At 40.8% G+C, this 21,821-nt stretch overlaps 1 protein-coding gene across 2 annotated transcripts in view; it reads right to left on the bottom strand.

The window, feature by feature from the left end:
- Positions 1-5,663: 5,663 nt before the first annotated feature.
- The window catches only part of NR5A1 (nuclear receptor subfamily 5 group A member 1), a 130,854-nt gene continuing 114,696 nt past the window's right edge, over positions 5,664-21,821 (bottom strand). For both annotated transcript variants that reach the window (XM_072123384.1, XM_072123383.1), the window contains exon 7: positions 5,664-6,467. In XM_072123384.1, the coding sequence (XP_071979485.1) occupies positions 6,220-6,467 (248 nt within the window). In that variant the 3' untranslated portion in view covers positions 5,664-6,219. The remainder of the gene's footprint in view (positions 6,468-21,821) is intronic.

Consider the following 21,821-nt stretch of genomic DNA (forward strand, 5'->3'; position numbering starts at 1 on the left):
GTCATCATCTGCCCATGCACATGCAACACTTCCCATTTCTTGTTTCCTTCATAAATTTTTGGAGAAGTTGGACAATATAACAGTAATCAACTGTCCAACATAGTAAAGTACTCAAGAGAGAAGAAAAATAGAACACAAAGAGAAAAGGCGCTACCTTGCACAAGGCTACACTATATGGTGGGAGAGTATTTCCAAATTGTAGGTAATTCTACTAACCTATTAGCTCATCAGGCACAACTCTGAACTGGGCATGTGGAAATTTATGGTTCACTTGGAGTGATACTGTCTCATCCTATCCCTGGGGTGTCAATATTACAGTAGGGGTATTTTGTGTACCATATTTTTCGGACTATAAGGCGCACAAAAAAATCCTTCTCAGAAATCAAAAGTGCTCCTTATAGTCCAGTGCGCCTTATATACGAACCATACTTACAGACAACAGCTGCCTTGAACTGTGCACTGGTCTGCCACCTGCTGGTCACTCATCCTTATAATCAGGTGCTCCTTATATATGAATCTAATAAATGAATTCAAAGTAGTGTTCAAATTTGTGTTCACGTGGGTGAGTGTAGTAACTGCCTGAAAAGGAACACTTAAAATCTGCGGCATATTGGTCCTCTCCGGCATACTGGGGATGACAATTTACTCACTGTATGTTGCATAGTGATGGTGAGCCTGGGGACAGCGCTATTGGCTGACCAGGCACGAGCCCTCTTCTCTTGGAACGCCCACTCGTCCCCTATTGGAGGACTGTAGCTGGCAGTCCTAGGTGGTGATTGGCTGCTTTGCTTCCGGGTAGGCGGGGCGTCCCTCTTATACTTCGCGCGTGCATGGCCTCTATCAGTGCCGAGAGTCTGCCAGCGGGTGCACACAAAAATATGTGATGTGCAGCCGCGCTTAAAGATACACCTTTTATGCATCCATATGCCTCTGATGACACAGCTCCCTTATAGAGGGGCTGCAGAAACGCGTCAGGCATAGGGTATATTAGGCAGAACAGGCAGGTTAATATGGTCCACAACAGGACTTGAACCATAACCTAGCCTTCTTCTTTTTTAAATGTTCTAGTGCAGTGTTTATCAATTGATGAGGGCAAGATTTTGTCAAACTGTCTATACCCAAATCTCGCCGATTGCTACACTTGCTCTGAGCCTACCATTGCTTTTTCACATCAGCACTTTAGTTCAGTGCGGGGGCAACAACATGACAGAGTGGGATCTTTAGGGTCTCATTTCCTCCATACACACTGAAAGCCTGAATTGATTATCTATTGGCCGTATTTTAATAGTATACAATAAAGTGTGATTTTAAGTGTTCCTTTTCAGGCAGTTACTACGCTCCTTATAGATGAACCTAGACGTTTTAGCAGGCATTTATTGATGGTGCTCCTTATAGTCCATAAAATACGGTAACTAAAATAGTCAAATGTAACTCGGGATAAAAATGGACGTCTCAACGGTGCAAGGCTACTTGTACATTCAGTCAAAACTCATTAATATGAAGGCAGAATGTGACAACGCGTTTTGCACCCATGCCTTACATTTTTTGCCTTTTAAAAATAAATATATATACAAATATATATATATATCATGGTTTCCTTCCCATCCCTATTTCACTATTTTGTTTCAGCACAAATACAATTTATAGGAGAAAATAGAAATTCAAGAATTTTTAGGGAATTATTAGGTAGAATTAATTACACAGGGGAGAACATATTCTCATTTTTGGAATCGGGTAAACTATAGAAGAAGGGTAACAGTTTGCCAATTATGGAATTGCTTTATAACACGTGGAAATGGTTTAGGGTATTTACTGGAATCCAGGGTTCTACGGTTTTCTCACCTTTATGGCATAATGAGCATGTATTAGAATTAAATAAAATAGTGGATTCACAATTCTGGGAAAAGAGAGGGGTAAGGTATATATGCGATTTATTTCACGAGGGTTTATTAATATCTTTCGATAACTTGAAACAAAGCTACCATCTAAAAGAAAAGGATTACTTCAGATTTATGCAAGTGAAACACGCAGTAAGAGCAGAAATGAACAAGGAATATCTCAAAGTTGGGACATGTTCCCTTATGACCTTTATTTTCACATTGGTTAAAGCACCAAAAAACTTGCCCAGAATATATAAATGTTTAATGAAAGAGGTAGAAAAGACGCTAAAGCACCCCAGTCAAAAGAAATGTGCTAAGGTGTGTGGGACACTTGCTGATGAGCACTGGGATTCTATCTATAGAAATGTAAAGTGTGTCTCTAAGAACTGGAATCATAGACTGATTCAATTAAATATCTTGTATAGATTATATTATTCTCCAGATATGTTATACAATGCAAAACTTAGAGAAGATTCGAGGTGTATTAGGTGTCAAGAGGAGGGTGCTGACATCTTCCACATTCTTTGGAATTGTGTTAAGGCCAGACAGTTTTGGCTTGAGATCTATGAGTGTATATTCGAGAGATTTAAGATAAATCTGGTTTTTGATGTCTATCTTGGGTCTCGTTCCATTTCTGGGGAGATCAAGGGTAAAAACCCAGTTAATACACAAATTACTGTTTAATGGGAGGTTGGTCCTGGTTAAAAATTGGAATGGGAAAAAAAGTTTGAACATTAAAGATTGGTTCACTTCAGTCGAAGGAATGAGGCACTATGAAGTAATCCCTCTGGGATGTAGTGACGGTACAGGAGGAAAAGTAAACAATAGATAGAACCCAATTGCTGGCTGGAGTGGTTAACAAGGTAGACACATTTATGCAAGCGGTGCGATGGTTCTTTTTTGAAGCCGGAGGAATATTTTGGGACATGTATATAGGTAGTGTGTCTTTCTTTTCTTTTCCTTTTTTTTTTTTTTTCCTTCTCTTTTTCCCACCGGAAGGGGGGGATTAGGGGAGGGGAGGGGGATACAATGGAATCTATTAAATATTTAAAGTTTATTGTATGTTTAAAAAAAAATAATTGACTTGTAGTAGGATGTATGTCTAGCGTTGTAATACATTAATTTTAAATTATGTTTTATACATGTATAATGGTAATAAAAATTTAGAAAAAAAAACAACAACAAATATATATATCATAAAGTTTAAGCACACAGTACATAAATTTTATTATTATATACCTATGTCATAAATTTTAAGTATACATAAATAAATAGGTCCCCTGTAGAGATGAGCGAGCACTAAAATGCTCGGGTGCTCGTTATTCGAGACGAACTTTTCCTGATGCTCGAGTGCTCGTCTCGAATAACGAGCCCCATTGAAGTCAATGGGAGACCCGAGCATTTTTCAAAGGGACCATGGTTCAGGAATAAAATGTGTTATTTAATTGAAAAAGAATGTCTTCTGATAAGTTAGCAGATGTATGCAAACATCTGCAATCTATTCTTCACTGTTCCGCGCGTATATTATCTCCCGACAAGTTATCAGATGTGAAGAATATAAACAAAAAATAAATAAAAACAGTGAACACAGGATCATTTAAGTGAAAAACGCAGTGAAAAACACAGTGAAGAATAGATTACAGATGTTCGGCACATCTGCTTACTTGTCGGGGTGATACGCTGTCCCGGGATCCGCTCCTCTTCTTCCACTGAAGTCTCCCCGTGCTGCCCGATGTCTCCCCCGTGCTGCCCGATGTCTCCCCCGCGCTGCCCGATGTCTCCCCGTGCTGCCCGATGTCTCCCCCGTGCTGCCCGATGTCTCCCCCGTGCTGCCCGATGTCTCCCCCGTGCTGCCCGATGTCTCCCCGTGCTGCCCGATGTCTCCCCCGTGCTGCCCGATGTCTCCCCCGTGCTGCCCGATGTCTCCCCCGTGCTGCCCGATGTCTCCCGCGTGCTGCCCGATGTCTCCCCCGTGCTGCCCGATGTCTCCCAGTGCTGCCCGATGTCTCCCCCGTGCTGCCCGATGTCTCCCCTGTGCTGCCCGATGTCTCCCCGTGCTGCCCGATGTCTCCCCCGTGCTGCCCGATGTCTCCCCGTGCTGCCCGATGTCTCCCCCGTGCTGTCCGATGTCTCCCCCGTGCTGCCCGATGTCTCCCCCGTGCTGCCCGATGTCTCCCCGTGCTGCTTGATGTCTCCCTGCTGCTTGATGTCTCCCTGCTGCCGTTCCGCGCATCTTCCGACAAGTAATCAGATGTGCCGAACATCTGTAATCTATTCTTCACTGTGTTCTTCACTGTCTTTTTCACTTAAATGATCCTGTGTTCACTGTGTTCACTGTTTTTATTCTATTCTTCATTGTTCTTCACTGTGTTTTTTTAATTAAATGCTCGATCTCGAGCAGGGGAAATACTCGTCCGAGCAACGAGCCGTTTCGAGTACCTTAATACTCGAACGAGCATCAAGCTCGGACGAGTATACTCGCTCATCTCTAGTCCCCTGACTAAATCTATCAGTAAAAATGGAAAAAGAGTGGAAAAATCATATATAAATGAATAAATCATTTAGCTAAATAATTTTGTAAAAATCATGTCATTATTTATGTATTTATTAAGGCAGATAATTTGCGTATTTATTTAGCTAAAGTATTTATTTATATATAGATAGATAGATATCTATATATATGAATTTTCCAGTCTTGTTCCATTTTTACTGATATACTGTATTCATTTATTGAGTCAGAGGACCTACCTATTTATGTATACTTAAACGTTATGACTTAGGTATCCAATGATAATATTTACGTACTGTATGCTGAAACTATATCATATAACTAATAATAATATTTACCTACCTAATATGTACATCTTTTTATATGACCGATTGTCCTTATATCAGTAGGATTTATTTTATTCAATCAATTAATCATTTATTATTCTAGTGATCTACTGATAAAATCAATATCTCTATTGAAGTATTATATATGTAATTATACAGTTTGGTATTCTGCACTGATTTGATTTTATTATATTTTATCGATAGGGAAAAAATGTTTTCATGCTATTTTTACACCTGATGAAGCACCCAGGGTAAGGGTGCGAAATGCGTTGTCATATTATTCTGCCTTGAAATAAATTCATTTTGACCAAATGCTCCAATAGCCTTGCGATGTGGAACGTCCATTTTTATCCGTTTTATTTTAATTTAACTGTTTTAGTCACATGATATACCCCTACTACCTTAAATGTAATCAACTGTATGAGCAGCTTTAGAGAGTGTGGGTACAGACGGTGTAAAAACTTTTTATTTGCATTTCTACATGCCGATCAGGGGCAGGGATCTGGACGCATAATTTGCGACTAGATTACGGCCCCCATAGACTTCTATGTCTCTTGATCACAAGGTGTATAAAGGCATCGTGAATTCGGCTGCCCATCTTCCTTTGGAGGGAGGAGTGGTGAGCTGTCAATCACTGTGTTTGGGCGGGGTCAGCAGGACTCTCACTGTCTCTCCTAGGAGTCCTGCTTAGGGACTGACCTCTGTGTACACTCTGTGTCAAATGGTGTATAACGGCATCGTGAATTAGGCTGCCCATCTTCCTTTGGAGGGAGGAGGGGTGAGCTCCTCCTCCTGGCCCTGTGCTAGCCCGGGATCCAGTGCGGGCAACTATACGGCTGTGTGAATACAGCCTCATAGATATAATAGATGTAAGATCTGTTGTTGCCTCTGGTATTTTGAAAGAATTAGGAGAAAATAGGAAGTTTTCAAGAAGAAAGTTACCCAGTGTACATAATACAATAGTCTTTTATTTGTTGGATCCTTTAAAATATGTGCTTTCGACTTATTGTGACAAAGTATTAACACATTCACAACATATCAGAATAAAGATGGATTCGGTAAACCAAGCCATATCAGAGCAGAGGGATATGGCCTAACTTTGGACTTGTGTTCAAATAATAAAATGGTATCTTACAACTATTTTAAATAAACATACCTACAGGTCACCCACAGATGTAGCGGTCGTTTTTTTTTTTTCTTACTTTTTTTTTCACATTTAATGTTAAGAAGCGTTTAGATTGCCATGAACAAAAACACATCAAATAATGGCGTAATAAAAAGCCATCACATACAATAGAACACTCAGTAAAGAGCCACAATTATATTAAAATAAATCTGAAACTTTCCAATACTATAGGTTAAATACATCACCAAAGATTTTTTTTTTTTTTTCCCCGGACAGGCAGCATTGATAAAAATGATCTCACTCTTTGAGTCCCTGGTTTGTTTCGGTTGAGCAATCCCTTGAAGGCTTTAAAATAGAGTCTCTTCTGAATGGGGCCTCTCAAGCTCGCTTGGCATGGAGCATTTCAATTAGTAAGTTGTTGCAAGGAACTTCCCCGCTAAGGTGTTTGTGATAAAGATACTCTTCCGCTTGCATGCTGATGGATCGGATTTCCGCTAACCTCAGCAGAAGCAGACGATACTTGTCCGTACAATGGGGATAGTGGCACATCGTGTATTCCAGAAGAGCCGAGTTGACCTTCTCTTGAGCGCTCTTCGCTAAATTGTGGTTTTCCAGGAACTTTTCATCTGTTGATCATAAAACAATAATGCATTTAGCATAAATGTAGGATCATTAATTATCATTACACTTAGGTTTTCTATAGACTTCTAGTGTTTTCCATTTGATATGTCCATTAGTTCTCTTTTGAAGATACTGCACCACCATCCACCCTGATCCAGGAGGACCTTGAAGGTTATCAGTCTTATAGATACGTTGATGTCTACGTTTCTGAGATAAAGCTAGGTTCCCTTTCATTGAAAAGCCCTATTGAAAAGCCAACACAGTATATACACAAATCTTTGTATTCAAAGGCTTAGTATGAATTTTAAGCATTCAACAAAATAATCTGGGTTAACATCAGTATTCATCTTTTATGATGTTCTATTCAGCTATTTTTTTTTTAATGAAAAGATAAGGTAGTGTTTGTGTGTGTGTAAGTGAATAGGGCACAAACATTGATTTGTGTTCTAACTCTTGGCTCAACGGACAAATGAATTTCTATGTGGTCATACACGACAGTAGTTTCCATGGTCCATTGGACTTCCCAAGCTGACTGATTTGTGAAGAAGTCCGAGCTGACTGCCCAAGCTGTAAATCTGAGAACAAGTCCAATTACTTCCCATGTTTTTAGCTCAGGAATTGTTTAATGTAGTCAACAGCGCGTAAATGGACCTCACCCTGGTCACTAACAACAGACCATGGCCCATGATTTGCGCAGGTTTATGTACATAAAATACATAGGTCTTCTATCTACTGTCAGTATTTCTTTACTAATGTTCCACTCCATAACAAAAGACAACTCGAAATCAATGTAGACCCACCCTAAGCAAGACCTGCAATTTTTCCCCCCCAACAACTTACAGCACTGTGCTCTGGTCCTCCCTGCCGGTGTTAGATGTCATGGTTGATGTATTGACGTGTCTGTATACAGCACACATCACCCATCCCAGCTATCACTGGCCTCCGCAGTCGTATTCTGTCTACTGCTGAGGCCAGCGATTGACTGAACAGCTTTAATGAATGTCATTGTCACCCAGAAGAACTGGTATTGCTTTGCTAATTATTTTATTACATTTAAGGTTTGACCCTTTCTAAAAATTAATAGGAAAAAACCTTTTAAGGGAACCTGTCACCGGGGGCATCAATTTCACTAAAGACCATTACAGCTACTATGAAAGATACCTTTCTCCCTTCTCTAAGCGTTTGCATTACAATAGAATTGTGTGCTTAAAATTACCTTGCATCATGACAGAACCCTCTGTGTAGTCTTAGGAGTTGGACTTTGGTGTGCATGCATTTCAAAAAACAACACATGATTATTTTGTGCTGCAGACTCCTCAGCTGCCTCTTACAGCAAGGTGATCTGATATCAGTGAGGGGAGGGAGGAGCTGTACAAAAGCACAAAGGTGAGGGCTGAGAGCTGAGGAGTGAGTCACATGTTGTTTTTTGAAATGCATCTAAACCAAAGCCCGACCCCTGGGACTAAACAGAGGATTCTGTATGGGTGCAAGGTATGTAAAAACACACAATTATATTGTAATGCACATGCTTAGAAAAGGCAGAAAGGCATATTTGCAATGCAGCTGTAATGGGCTCCAGCATTTAGTGAAAATTAGGTCCCTGGTGATAGTTCATTTTCAGCACACTTTAAAGGGAACCTATGTACCCGTTAAAATCTATATAGTCTCATCCAGAAATTATTTTTTCTTTTAACTTTGATTTGTTAGGTCTGTATAACTTTCCAAGTACTGACAGTAAGAGGCATACTATATGTAGGAGAGAGTAAGCAACATAACAGAACATCAGAATGGAATGCCCATTAGAATGATGTCATCTAGGGCAAAAGTGGGCTCTGTTTTCACCTCTACACCATTTTCATTACTCTTATTCGTCATTGCTCCAAACTTTAGGTTCAGCTTCCTCTGTTTGGCAGCTTCATCTAACCTGGACATGTAGCCTGAATCAGGCAGCTTTACTCAGCTAGCAACTTGGCATGGCTGTGATTGAGATCACATGACTCTCCATCTGCGGCCATTTTATGATATAATACTAGCTCCTTCAATAGAATAAGGACCTTAAACAGGGTGCAACTGCTCTCATATATATTCATGATTTTACATGTGTCAAATATAGCAAGATTTTGTGAACAATGGAAATTTCCAGACTCTTCCAGACATTGTCTTCCATATGAACATTTTTGAGAGCGTATTGACATGCCACAAACCCTTTGATAGAATATTTTCTAACAGTTGTGACCTCCTTATAAAACTCCTATAATAAAATGATCTATACATAATGAAACCTCTCATCGTGCTCTGTCTGAATGACAAATGCTCTGAGCAGTCTTTGTCTTATGTTGATATAGTACATTCCCAGCAAGTAAATAGGACAAGCTGAATAAGACAGACAATACATCAAGCAGACAAAGACATCTGAGGTCCTCTGAGCATAAACAACATGTAGGCTCCCTCCCTCACATCATCTTCATCTTTACATGTTTGTGAATTTAAAAGAATACATTTTTTTCACAAATATTTCATAGCAAGACTAATAATAGACTAGAATAGTAGTTAATGGTAACATCCACTGTTACCATCCATGTAGAGAAGAGGTTTATGGTCGCATCCCTGGTGGCCTAGGACAGTGAAGAGGCCTATGGTAACTAGTCTGGCAGTGACTATTATGGAAGGCATTGGTAACAAAATTGGCTTGGATGAGAAATTTGGTAAGACTGTGTGGTCAGGGCAGGATGACCAGCCACGTCCAAGAGGGCAAAACAATGAAAAATATGTACAAATGAGCATAACCTAGATTATTCTGTTGAAAAGAGGAACAGGCTAGGGGAGCTGAAATTTTATATGTATATATTTATATATATTCTACAAGTAAAAATTCAAAACATTCCCCATCCCATTAAATGTATTTACAGGCAGACCCCGAGTTACATACAAGATAGGGTCCATTGGTTTGTTCTTGAATTTGTATGTAAGTCGAAACTGTATATTTTATAATTGTAGCTCCAATGACAATTGGAGTTTAAAATTTTTTGCTGTAATGGGACCAAGGATTATCAATAACTTCATTACAGACACCTTACAGCTGATCGTTACAGTCTGGGACTATAGTAACATCCAGAGAGCTTCAGCAGAGATCAGAGTGGGCAGAGAGGTCTGTCTTTAACTAGGGGTCGTCTGTAAGTTGGGAGTCCTTAAGTAGGGGACCGCCTGTATAAGTAAGTTATATAATAAATACTTTCAATATCCCTTATATTTATTATATTTACTATACAATAAACAATATTTACTAAATACAATAACAACTATACAATGTGGCCGTTTTCTGTAGCTCCTGCTTTGTGAAGAGTGCTACACAAACGCTTTTAAATTTGTTGTATACAATAACTACTATACAATAACAACATCTATTATACAATAAATGCTACAGCAAAAAATATCTAAATGTCCAAATAACTACCTTTTTTTACCATTTTACCACCCACCCAAAATTGTAACAATGTGAACATCAGCTCAGGAACTAGCCAGTGGTGTTTGATGCTTGTGGATTGGCTGGGGTAAATACTGCAGCCATTCTGCAACTAATTCACTTACCCAGGTCCTTCTTACACCACCCACACAGTGACTGACAGCCTTCTGTGAACAAACACAGAGAAAGCTGTGGAGGGGCTAGTAGAACTCTTAATATCTCTCTGAGGAGTGATTGACCTCTGTATACACACACTGATACATGGAGAGCTGTCAATCACTGTGTGTGGGCGGGGTCAGCAGGACTCTCACTGTCTCTCCTAGGAGTCCTGCTTAGTGACTGACCTCTGTGTACACACACTGATACATGGAGAGCTGTCAATCACTTTGTGTGGGCGGGTTCAGCAGGACTCTCACTGTCTCTCCTAGGATTCCTGTTTAGTGACTGACCTCTGTGTACACACACTGATACATGGAGAGCTGTCAATCACTTTGTGTGGGCGGGTTCAGCAGGACTCTCACCTCCTTTCCTAGGAGTCCTCCTTAGTGACTGACCTCTGTGTACACACACTGATACATGGAGAGCTGTCACTCACTGTGTGTGGGTGGGATCAGCAGGACTCTCACTGTCTCTCCTAGGAGTCCTGCTTAGTGACTGACCTCTGTGTACACACACTGATACTTGGAGAGCTGTCAATCACTGTGTGTGGGTGGGGTCAGCAGGACTCTCACTGTCTCTCCTAGGAGTCCTGCTTAGTGACTGACCTCTGTGTACACACACTGATACATGGAGAGCTGTCAATCACTGTGTGTGGGTGGGGTCAGCAGGACTCTCACTGTCTCTCCTAGGAGTCCTGCTTAGTGACTGACCTCTGTGTACACACACTGATACATGGAGAGCTGTCACTCACTGTGTGTGGGCGGGGTCAGCAGGACTCTCACTGTCTCTCCTAGGAGTCCTGCTGAGTGACTGGTCTCTGTGTATAACACTGATACATAGAGAGCTGTCAATCACTGTGTGTGGGCGGGGTCAGCAGGACTCTCACTGTCTCTCCTAGGAGTCCTGCTGAGTGACTGGTCTCTGTGTATAACACTGATACATGGAGAGCTGTCAATCACTGTGTGTGGGTAGAGACTCTCTCTTTCTCTCCTGGGAGACCTGTCTGAGACCAGCTTTTTTGACTCAGAAATGAGTGTTGTGCCAGCATTGCTAAAGTGTCAGAACCTCTTTATATTTCCAGTGTCACACCGTACATTATGACTGGCGCACAATGGGGGTCATTTACTAAGGGCCCGATTCGCGTTTTCCCGACGTGTTACCCGAATATTTCCGATTTGCGCCGACTGTACCTGAATTGCCCCGGGATTGTGGCGCACACGATCAGATTGTGGCGCATCGGCGCCGGCATGCGCGCGACGGAAATTGGGGGCGTGGCCGAACGAAAACCCGACGTATTCGGAAAAACCGCCGCATTTAAAAACTGAAAAAGTGTCGCTTGGGGAGCGCTTACCTTCACCTGGTCCGAGGTGGTGCATTCCGGCGCGATGAAATGACTTTCAGCGCAGCAGCGCCACCTGGTGGACGGCGGAGGAACTACCTTCTTAAATCCCGTCCGGACCCGAATCCATAGCAGAGAACGCGCCACTGGATCGCGAATGGGCCGAGTAAGTAAATTTGCCCCACTGCGTCAATCTTAATAAATAAGCCTCAATATCTGACAGAATTGCTTAAAGATGAATTCCCGGACATTAGTATAGCATGAATATTCTGTCGGGAAGCGAGACGGGAAATCTCAAGGGTTAAAAGTTATATTTATCCGCCACATTTACAAAGCACATTCTCTACTTTCGTGTCAAACATAAGGCTGGGGATTTTTTATTTCATTTTTTTCAAAAATCCCAAACCCTTTCTCCACTACACTGAAACATTTTGCTAAATAAAAGCCACACATCTCCATGTTCCTGAGGTTATTTCATAATAACCATAAAGACATTGCATTGATGAATGTCAATGTCGTTGTCTAACTCACCTGATTCTCGGAGAGACCCTATTCAGCATTTAATTGAATATCTGAATAATCTTTTCATTCTGCCAAGCCACAAAGAATGTTGGCTAAATAACGTTGACTCACTTCATACGGAGGCAGCAAGCAGTTGGTCGTGTCACAATGGAACCCATCACACATACAGACGTGCCTCAGATTATTTCTATGCCCTCAAGTGTTCTCCTCATTCAGAACGGCTTTTGTTTAGCAGAAGCTGTTGATAACTTGGAAATGGTTAAGGGAATATGCTGGCTTATAAAAAGCCCTTTCTCCCCTTCTGCAGTGACTGCTCTATGAATGCAAGACATGAAATCGAATGACAGGTCAACCCATTAAAGCTCTATTAAGTCCTTCTACAGAATGGATGCTTACCTGAGCGATCTTCATAAATATTGCTGTTTTGAGAAGCTCCAATATTAATTAAAACACTTTACCTGCTCAGGAGAGAAATCTATTTAGCCGCACAAATAGAAGCCTCTCCAGTCAATGCCTTCGCTTTGATTGTGTGGGAAATGTGGAAATTCTCTCGATCAAAGCAATTGCATCGTGAACGAGAGATGAAACTCTGCTCTGTACAGCTGAGGCTGTAGCCGCGGTGAATGTGCAGAGGTGAGAGAAGCCGCAGTATAAATGGATTCATCCACATTAGGGAAGAATGTTACCAAACATGACATTTGCGCCTATTGTTCGGAAATCGTTCATACAGCTGTGCAGGCATGGCGGACACACACTACTTATAGAAAATACTAGCTGAATGAGGACACGGGAGATGCGAGCCTTTTGCTATTCAAGCACAATATCTGTACATTTAAAAAAAAAATAGTGAAATATGTTTACTCAAACTGATTTGTTTTCTCCAGAACATAGAAAGGGATTTTCTTATCCACTAGATTTATTGCCGCTCCATTGATTTCTAATACAGGCAGTCCCCGGGTCATTTACAAGACTTTTTAAGGTTCTTTGGGTTTGTACTTAAGTTCAATTTGTATGTTAGTTGGAACTGGTATATTTTAGAATTGTAACTCCAGAAAAAAAAATTAAATTCAATAAAACTTCATTACAGACACCTTATAGCTGATTATTGCAGCTTGGGACTAAAGTGAAGCATCCAGAGAGCTTCACCAGAGGTCACAGTGGGCAGAGGGGTCCGTCTGTAACTAGGGACCACGTGTATAGGAATCTAAAGAACAAAATGGTAAAAGGCAATGACAGACTGGCCCATTAGACTAGCAGAGGATACTCTGGTGGACCAGGGTCTAATCCAACACTGCATGCCAGATTTTCAACTGTCGAAGGTATCCTACAATAGGCTAGTAGGATAAATTTCCTAGAAGTTTTTGGATAATTTCATCTTGTGGGCACAATGGGCTTGGATACGGAGGAAAGGGGTTGTCCAAGAGTTGAAAACATGACAAATTTTTTATCAAAAACACTGCCAGAACTGTCCATGGTCTGTGCTGGTACTGCAGCTCAGCTGTAGAGATATTAATGGAGCTTAGTTGCAATACCACACATTACCTATGGACAAGTGGGGAGCTGTTTTTGCAAGAAGGCACCTATATCCCGGATAACCCCTTTAACATAGAGAAGCTGTTACCCCTTTCATTTAATTCAGAAGCTGTTACTCCCAGCTTACTCTGTAAGTGACTTGCACACGAAAAGAATATTCGTGGGTTGGGATTTTACGACTTTCATTGTGCGCCACAAATGACACGTCACTTTATTCTTTGGGTCGGTGCGATCACGGGGATACCAAATTTATATAGGTTTTATAATGTTTTCATACATTTACAAAAAATTAAAATTTCCTTTACAAAACGAGTTCTTCATTTTGCCGTCTTTTAGCGCTAATAACTTTTTCATACTTCCGTGTACAGAGCTGTGGGTGGGGTGATTTTTTTGCAAGATAAAATGCATTTCTAATGCTACCATTCTGAGGCCTGTACAGTGTTCTGATCACTTTTTATAAAAATTGTTATATGTTGAAAAATGGCAAAAAAAAGGTGGCATTTTCGACTTTGGGGTGTCCGTTACGGGGTTAAACGCCAAGAATAACCGTTATTATATGTTGATAGATTGGACATTTGAGATGCGGCAATGCCTAACATGTTTATGATTTGTAATGTTTATATATATTTATATCAGTTTTAGGATGAAGGGGGTGATTTGAATTTTTAGGGTATTTTATTTATTTTTTCTTGACTTTTTTATTATTTTTTTTACTGTCAGACCACCTAGGGTACTTTTACCCTAGGTCAGTGATGGCGAACCTTTTAGAGACCCAGTGCCCCAACTACAACCAAGACCCACTTGTTTATCGCAAAGTGCCAACACAGAAATTTAATTTGTGATTTATACTCCCTGCTCTGTCACTGCTTTCATTCCAGCACCCTGAGGACACCAATAAAGCAGAAAATAGGAGAAATGTGGATGATCATTGGAGTTTCCCTCCAAGGTCCCATAAACAGGAAGAATTGTCATGGCAGGAGCTACAATGATAATCCAGATCTGTCCACACCTTCCCACTCCTCCAGTAGTCCCAGGTAGAGCTATCAATTTAAAATAGCTCTGTGCACAGCAAGTCCTGGGCTGCCTGGGACTGCAGAAAGATACCTGGAGTAATCTCTGGTGATGGCCTGGGTGCCCACAGAAAGGGCTCTGAGTGCCACCTGTGGCACCTGTGCCATAGGTTCGCCACCACTGCCCTAGGTTGTCTGATCCTAACATATACTGCCATAGTACGGTATGGGAGAATATGTGGATTTTACTACTCATTTATTACAATGTGCCACTGACACATTGTAACAAAAGGGCAGAAATTATACAGCCTCAAGTCTTACAAAGACCCAAGCTTTTATGGAGGCAGATCATCGATCCCCAATGATGTCATGAGGAGCGATGATCGAGACCAAGATGCTGGCAGCCAGGAACCGCAGCCGTTTTGCCACCACCAGCAGAAAATCTGTAGGGTTTGCTGGGTTAGTACCCTGGGTGTTTCCAGTGAGCCTGTGAGCCCTCTCCAAATGCCTGCAGCTGACGTGTGATTTATAGATAGGTCACATGTGGTTAAACAGTTAAATGCTGATCGGTGCCCCCCATGATGTCATCAGAGGGCACTGATGGGATATTGTTTGTCATGACATGCAAGAGTAATATAATAATAAATAAACAAATAAAATCATAAAAAAGTGATCAAAAGGTCACATAGGTCCCACTGACATGAATGAAAATGTTAGCTTGTCCCAAAATTATGAAAAAAGATGACACCTTACACAGGTCCGTGCACCGAAGTGAATGAAAAAGTTATATGGTGAAATATCCAAAAGTGTTTTTGTAAAAATATGACTTTTTAAAAAATAGATATTAAAAAATAACCAAACCTATATAAATTTGGTGTCTCCGACCCAAAAAAAGTAAAGAGGAGGTGTCATTTTGAGCGCACTGTGAAAAGCGTAAAAACATGTGCGCAAAAAAATGCTTCAAATGCTTTGTTTGTCAATTTCACCTATTTGAAATATTTTTTTAGCTTTCTAGTAGACTGCGTGAAATATTAAATGTTGCCACTAAAAACTACAAATTGTCCCACAGATAACAAGCCCTCATATAGCTCTGTGCAATGGATTTCGGAAGGAGGAAGAAGTTAAAGGAAACCTACCACTTGAAGTGGCAGGTTTCCGATGGCAATACCGAGCACCAGCTCAGGCTGAGCTGGTGCCGGAGCTGATTTTTGTTAGTGTTTTAAACCGCTGTATTGCGGTTTAAAACACTTTTTAAACTTTATAGCCGGCGCAGGGAGGTACGCGCTCGGCGCTTACCATGCGCGCACTCTCCTTCACTTCCTATGTAGCCACGCGCACGGTCGCGCGCATGGTAAGCGCCAAGCGCGTACCTCCCTGCGCCGGCCATAAAGTTTAAAAAGTGTTTTAAACCGCGATACTGCGGTTTAAAACACTAACAAAAATAAGCTCCGGCACCAGCTCACCCTGAGCTGGTGCTCGGTGTTTCCATCTGAAACCTGCCACTTCAAGTGGTAGGTTTCCTTTAAATGCCTTGCTTCACATTTATCAAGTGTCTTTGGACCCTTTTGCAAGAAATAGGTTGGTATTGGGTACCAAAAATAATGTAGTTGTGGCAAAATTTTGGCAAAGTTTTCTGGAGTAAACTAAGCCAACTAATAGATGAGGTTAGCCTAGACAATCTTACACTACACCACATTTATCATCCAGCACCAGACACTTTGACAAACACCTTGAAAGATATTACTGTCTAACATTACACTGTCTTAGGCTAAGTTCACACTATCATTCCACCCTCTGTTCCTTCCCTTTCATTTACAAAAGTTTAACGTATAAATTAAAATTCCATTGACATCAATGTAAATTTTATGTTATGCAGGGGTCTGTTATGCATGTGGTTTTTTTCCTATTAAAAAAACGCACGCATAATGGAAGACATGAAATTTACATTGATATCAATGCGATTTTTAATTCATATTTTAAACCTGGGTTATAAATCTGTTGAACTGTGTAACTACAATTCTTTTCCAGTATCACTAGATAACTTTCACCTTATGAACATTGACACTGAAAAACGACTCGAGTGTTGGCAACTTCATTTGAAGGACTGAGGATAAAGAACTTCCCAAATAGATTAGCAACTCGAGGGGTCAACTTTAATTGAAAATATTATTTTCAAACATCAGTTTTTATTAAAGTGTGGAGATGTATTAATATCTCAGACTTTAGACCAGTGCAGAGTAGAACGAGACAGATCTCTGTTGCACCAGATTAATCTGTGTCTGATGCTGGATGATTAATCTGGTGCAGTATAAGACTGGAGAGTCCTACTTTGCACCTCCTATTAGTTGGTCAAGTTTGCTGCACCACAATATTAAATTTTTTGGTGCACAGAATGAATTTTCTGGTGCACCGGCTATTTTACAGCAAGACCACACCCCCTTTAACTGAGGACATCCCCCTTTTTTGGATGAGTTGCAAAATTGCCTTAAAATGGTCTAAAACCTACAATAAATTAGGTGCACTGAATTTCAGGTGCAAATTACTCCAGTATTCTGTTGATTAGTACAACTCCCCCTGTGATTGATCCTTTAAATAGGTAACCAATAGCAGTGCTGACATCCTGAACACTGCTCCATTCTTTAAACACTGGCTGAGGCAGATAACTACAACTCAACAAAAAGAACACCAAACCTAAATCATTATGTATATGAGGAGGAACACAATTTCTAGGCATTATATTGCTTGTATTCTGACCTCAACATCTAAGACTTTTAAAGCTCCATTCTCCCTATGCATTGGCATGGTGCCATGAAGTGCTGATACATTGCCATAGCAGCCGGGGTCTACTTAAGACCCCTAGTCTTGCCACACTACACTACTACAATACTATTGTATTGGCGGTGCAATCAAGGTATCACACTTTATAGACCCCTCAAGGGAAAAACTTTAAAAGGTTTTAAAAAAAGTTAAGAAAATGTGAAAAAGAATTATAAAAAAAAAAAAAGAAACAACAAATCCCCCTTTCTTCAATTCAAACCACTTATTTAAAATAAAAAATTAAAATGTTTACTAAAATCCCTCCATATTTGGTATTTCTTCATTAGTAATGCCCCAATATAGAAATAAAATCTTTTATTTAAGCTGCTTCCTTAATTAACCAACTGTGTTTTTGATCAAAAAGTCGCCCTAATTCTCAGTGGTTCCAATGAAAATTACAGCACATCACACAAAAAAGCCCCCAACTAGATTCCATTGCTGGAAAAACAAAAAAGATATGGTTTTAGGAAGCTGACTATGCATAAACAAATCTTTTTTTTTTATTGTATAACACAAGCAAAACATAAACATGAAAATTAGGTACTGTCTCGTTTTACAAATAACAAGCCCTTAGTGACACACATGGAAAAATTTATTAAACGACTTTTAGAATTTGCCAGGGGAAAAAAAACGGAAAAAGTGGTCGCATCCTTTATGGGTTAAGCAATTCATCGAAAGCCTGAGGTCTGGTCACATTTTTATTGTCCTAATGCTACTTTTGTAAACAGTTCTGACCTAGATATTCATTCCTCATTTCATGAGTAAAAGAAAGTTTGTACCACAAGAAGAGTTAAGGGGTTCATGTCACCTGTGAACATTAAGCTGTTGTAGAGAGATGGCCACATGTCTGACATCTGAAACTTAAAGCGGAAATGAAAAAGACATTGGAATTTTTTTTCTATTTTTCCATTGAATCCCGGTATCATAGTTTACTCTATATTACCTACAGTGGGTGTTATAAAATCTTGCTTCGAGAAATAGTAGAAATAGTAATAAAGAAAAAATGCTTATTGCTCCGCCTACTACGCTTATTTATTTCTCCTCTTGCCTCCTTAACTGGTCACTTACTATGAATTCATTGTTGTATCCATCTTGAGAACACAGACACACTGTAATATCGTTCAGGGTTCAGTGCCATCATCTGTCTGTAAAATACACCTAAGGATGCACTGATGAGTGTGATTTTATTCTTAGGTTACTTTCTGTCCTTATTATTCTGAACACTGTTAAGTCCTGGTTAAGTCCTGGTTGACTTAATTGAATTCTACTTCACCGGTCTGTCTCCTGCTGATTTTGCTCTGGATTGCTAACAGTTAAACAGCATCATTCTCCACTCACACTTCTCCTCTGCTGGTCTGCATTGCCTGGATGTCTAGATATGGGTCCAATCAATTTCTGGACATGGATTTTTGAAATCTCATATAAGATTTACCTTGTATTTCATCTGTGCTTGCTAGAAGTCTCATTTGGTACATGAAGGGAACATCAGCCAGTTGTCACCATCCACTTACAGTAGGCTCAGCAATTAGGTAGGGACAGCCTGGACAGGAGTCCTTGCCCCTGTCAATCCTTTAAGTCCATCAAAGTTGTTTTCTTACTATATTACATGAACTTTTAGCTCATTAAGGGTAGCGAAAAAGAAATGCATGCATGCTGCATTTGCTCCACAGTCAAGTATGGAATAGGTAGCTTAATTAGTACTGCTCACCTGAGACAGCACTTGGGCAGTGCACATCAACAATGGTAGATGTTGTCTTGTTTGTCAGTGATGTGTGCACTTGGGCAGTGTGCCCTGGGATCCGGCACTGATTTGTGTTAGATGGGTTCAATGGAGTAGGTATACGTAAAAATCCAGGCTTCATGTTGGACACACAGCTCAAGAAATTGTTGCCTGATCCCATCAACTATTGACTGCAGTCTACAAGTCCTTGAGCAGCTTGTCCAACATCAAACATGAGGGAGTCACAGTCAGCAATAATCAGGATAATGGGGGTCATTTACTAAGGGCCCGATTCGCGTTTTCCCGACGTGTTACCCGAATATTTCCGATTTGCGCCGATTGTACCTGAATTGCCCTGGGTTTTTGGCGCACGCGATCGGATTGTGGCGCATCGGCGCCGGCATGCGCGCAACGGAAATCGGGGGGCGTGGCCGAACGAAAACCCGACGTATTCGGAAAAACCGCCGCATTTAAAAACCCGAAAAGTGTCGCTTGCGAAGCGCTTACCTTCACCTGGTCCGAGGTGGTGCATTCCGGCGCGTTCAGAAGATTTTCAGCGCAGCAGTGCCACCTGGTGGACGGCAGAGGAACTGCCTTCATAAATCCCGGCCGGACCCGAATCCACCGCAGAGAACGCGCCGCTGGATCGCGAATGGGCCGGGTAAGTAAATGTGCCCCAATGACTCTATCCTTGCCACAGCTCCACTGGTCAGTATTTCTCTATAATGTCCTCCTTTCTGCTACTGCTGCTTATAAGGATGAGCTTCAGATGAACAAGGGGGCGGGATGGTTTCTTTTCTGTGTGTGGTATATAAGAAACTTAATAGCAGCGAGTCTTCATCCGGGGAAAAAAAATTAGATGAACCCAAAAATTCCATTTATATGTTAAACAATAGCAACTAATAGGGTTATCCCTCATGTGCACAAACAGGAGCTAAAGTCACCATAAACATAACAGCAAGAGTATGTCTTTTTGGATATTTCCAGTCTGGTTAATAGAGACATGCAACATTACCATGCCCTTTCCTGGAACAACGTGTCACTCTAAGGCCATTATCCTTCATTTCAAACAGTGAAAATGTGACAATGCTTGTTAATGATTTGTATACAGTGTTCTCCTCCCCACAGGCAGGAATTGTTGTAAATGTAATAAGTCATTTTCCTAATTGAGTCATTGTACTCTGATTAACCGATCTTGTATCACCCTGCGACGCTTTAAGTGGATAATAGGCCATTTCTATTTAGTGAGGCATTTTTGTCGACAGCGGCTCAGTTGAATATCAGAAAGACTGCATTTCTATTCAGGTATACAGACATCTACAATGAGGCCAAAAGGTATTCTCCACTCCCATATACACATGGGGCTGAGCATGCAGATCTGGGTCATAAGATCTGGAAAGAAAGGATCATCTACTAAAGAGAGTCAATAACAATAAAAGGAAAAAAAAACCTGAGTTTCGGATAACAGAGTTAGATACGACCTCTGAAGATAATGCCAGCACCTCAAATTTATTCTCCTTATCTACTAATCGAATTGTAATCCTACACCAGATGTCACCCAGATGTCCCTTTTAGAAGGAAAATCAGGAGAGGTCACCACTGCAGGAAATCCAAGGAGGAGAAACATCGGAACCAAGCGGAAGCACGTGTCCTGGAGACCCTACCGGAAGTAACAGTGACATTTCCTGGAGGGGTTATCAATCTATCCTCAGTTACCTTGACCCAAGACTGTGTGGACTTGTTATCTAAGGGTCTAAGCTGTGCTTTGATCCAGAAGTTCGATGAAGTTGACTTTCAAATCAATTGATATAAAGCAGTTTGAAAAATCAATCTGCATAAGTGGTTTTTGAGTAATCCCCAACATCCTATTGTTAAAAAAGAAGGACATACTCCCACCACAAAAAGTTCTTTGGGTTAACACTCTTTCTAGTGAGTTAGATAAAGTTGTTTTAGATACCCTCCTGGAGTTGAATGAAGAGATTTCTAATATATCAGATACAATGAAAGTTCAGGGTTTCACTGGTGCTATCAAATCTACCTTGCCGATTGGCACTCCTCTCAACGTCTAATACAAACGAGTTTTTAGCAATGTTCATGCCCAGATCAATCCCCGAGGTGACAGTAATCTATCAACTCATGAAAAAGCTGCTTTATCTTGGTTGGAATCGAAAGATGATGTTGTGATTAATCCAGCCGACAAGGGTGGGAGCATAATACATATGGATCGAGTTTGAAGAAAGATTACAAATCCACCTTAGGAAATATGCCAAAAAAGGTGTTCTCTTAGTTTGCCCTAAAACTCTTTTCTATGTTCGTTTGAAAACCATGCAGGTAATTTCTGCCGAAAGTTCACAAATCTGTAGTTGACCCCACTGACCGCGCCATATTAGCTGGCATAGGCTCACTTACTGAAGCTCTCTCTATGTATGTAGATTGGTTATTATTACATCTCTTGTTACAATGTATACCTTCTTATTTGAAGGACACTAATTAGTTTTTGAGAAGCTTGAACAAAAAACCTTGAGCAAAAAGGCTATGACATAGCCTCTACTGATGTCGAGAGCCTGAACACACAAATAGTCCAAGATGTGTGGGTGTATGCGGTGAGGCAGATTCTGAACAAATGGGTAAAAGTGATGTTTTTGTGGATTTTTTATGTGAATCACTAACTAATCATGCAACAGAAATCGGGGGGCGGGCCGCCGGACAACCCGACGGATTCGGACAAACCTCGGAATTTAAAAAAGGATTTGTGTCGCAAGATCAAGCACTCACATGCACCAGGAAGAAGCAGTT

The sequence above is a fragment of the Engystomops pustulosus genome, chromosome 9 (genome assembly GCF_040894005.1).
Source record: "Engystomops pustulosus chromosome 9, aEngPut4.maternal, whole genome shotgun sequence".
Classification (NCBI taxonomy): Eukaryota; Metazoa; Chordata; class Amphibia; order Anura; family Leptodactylidae; genus Engystomops; species Engystomops pustulosus.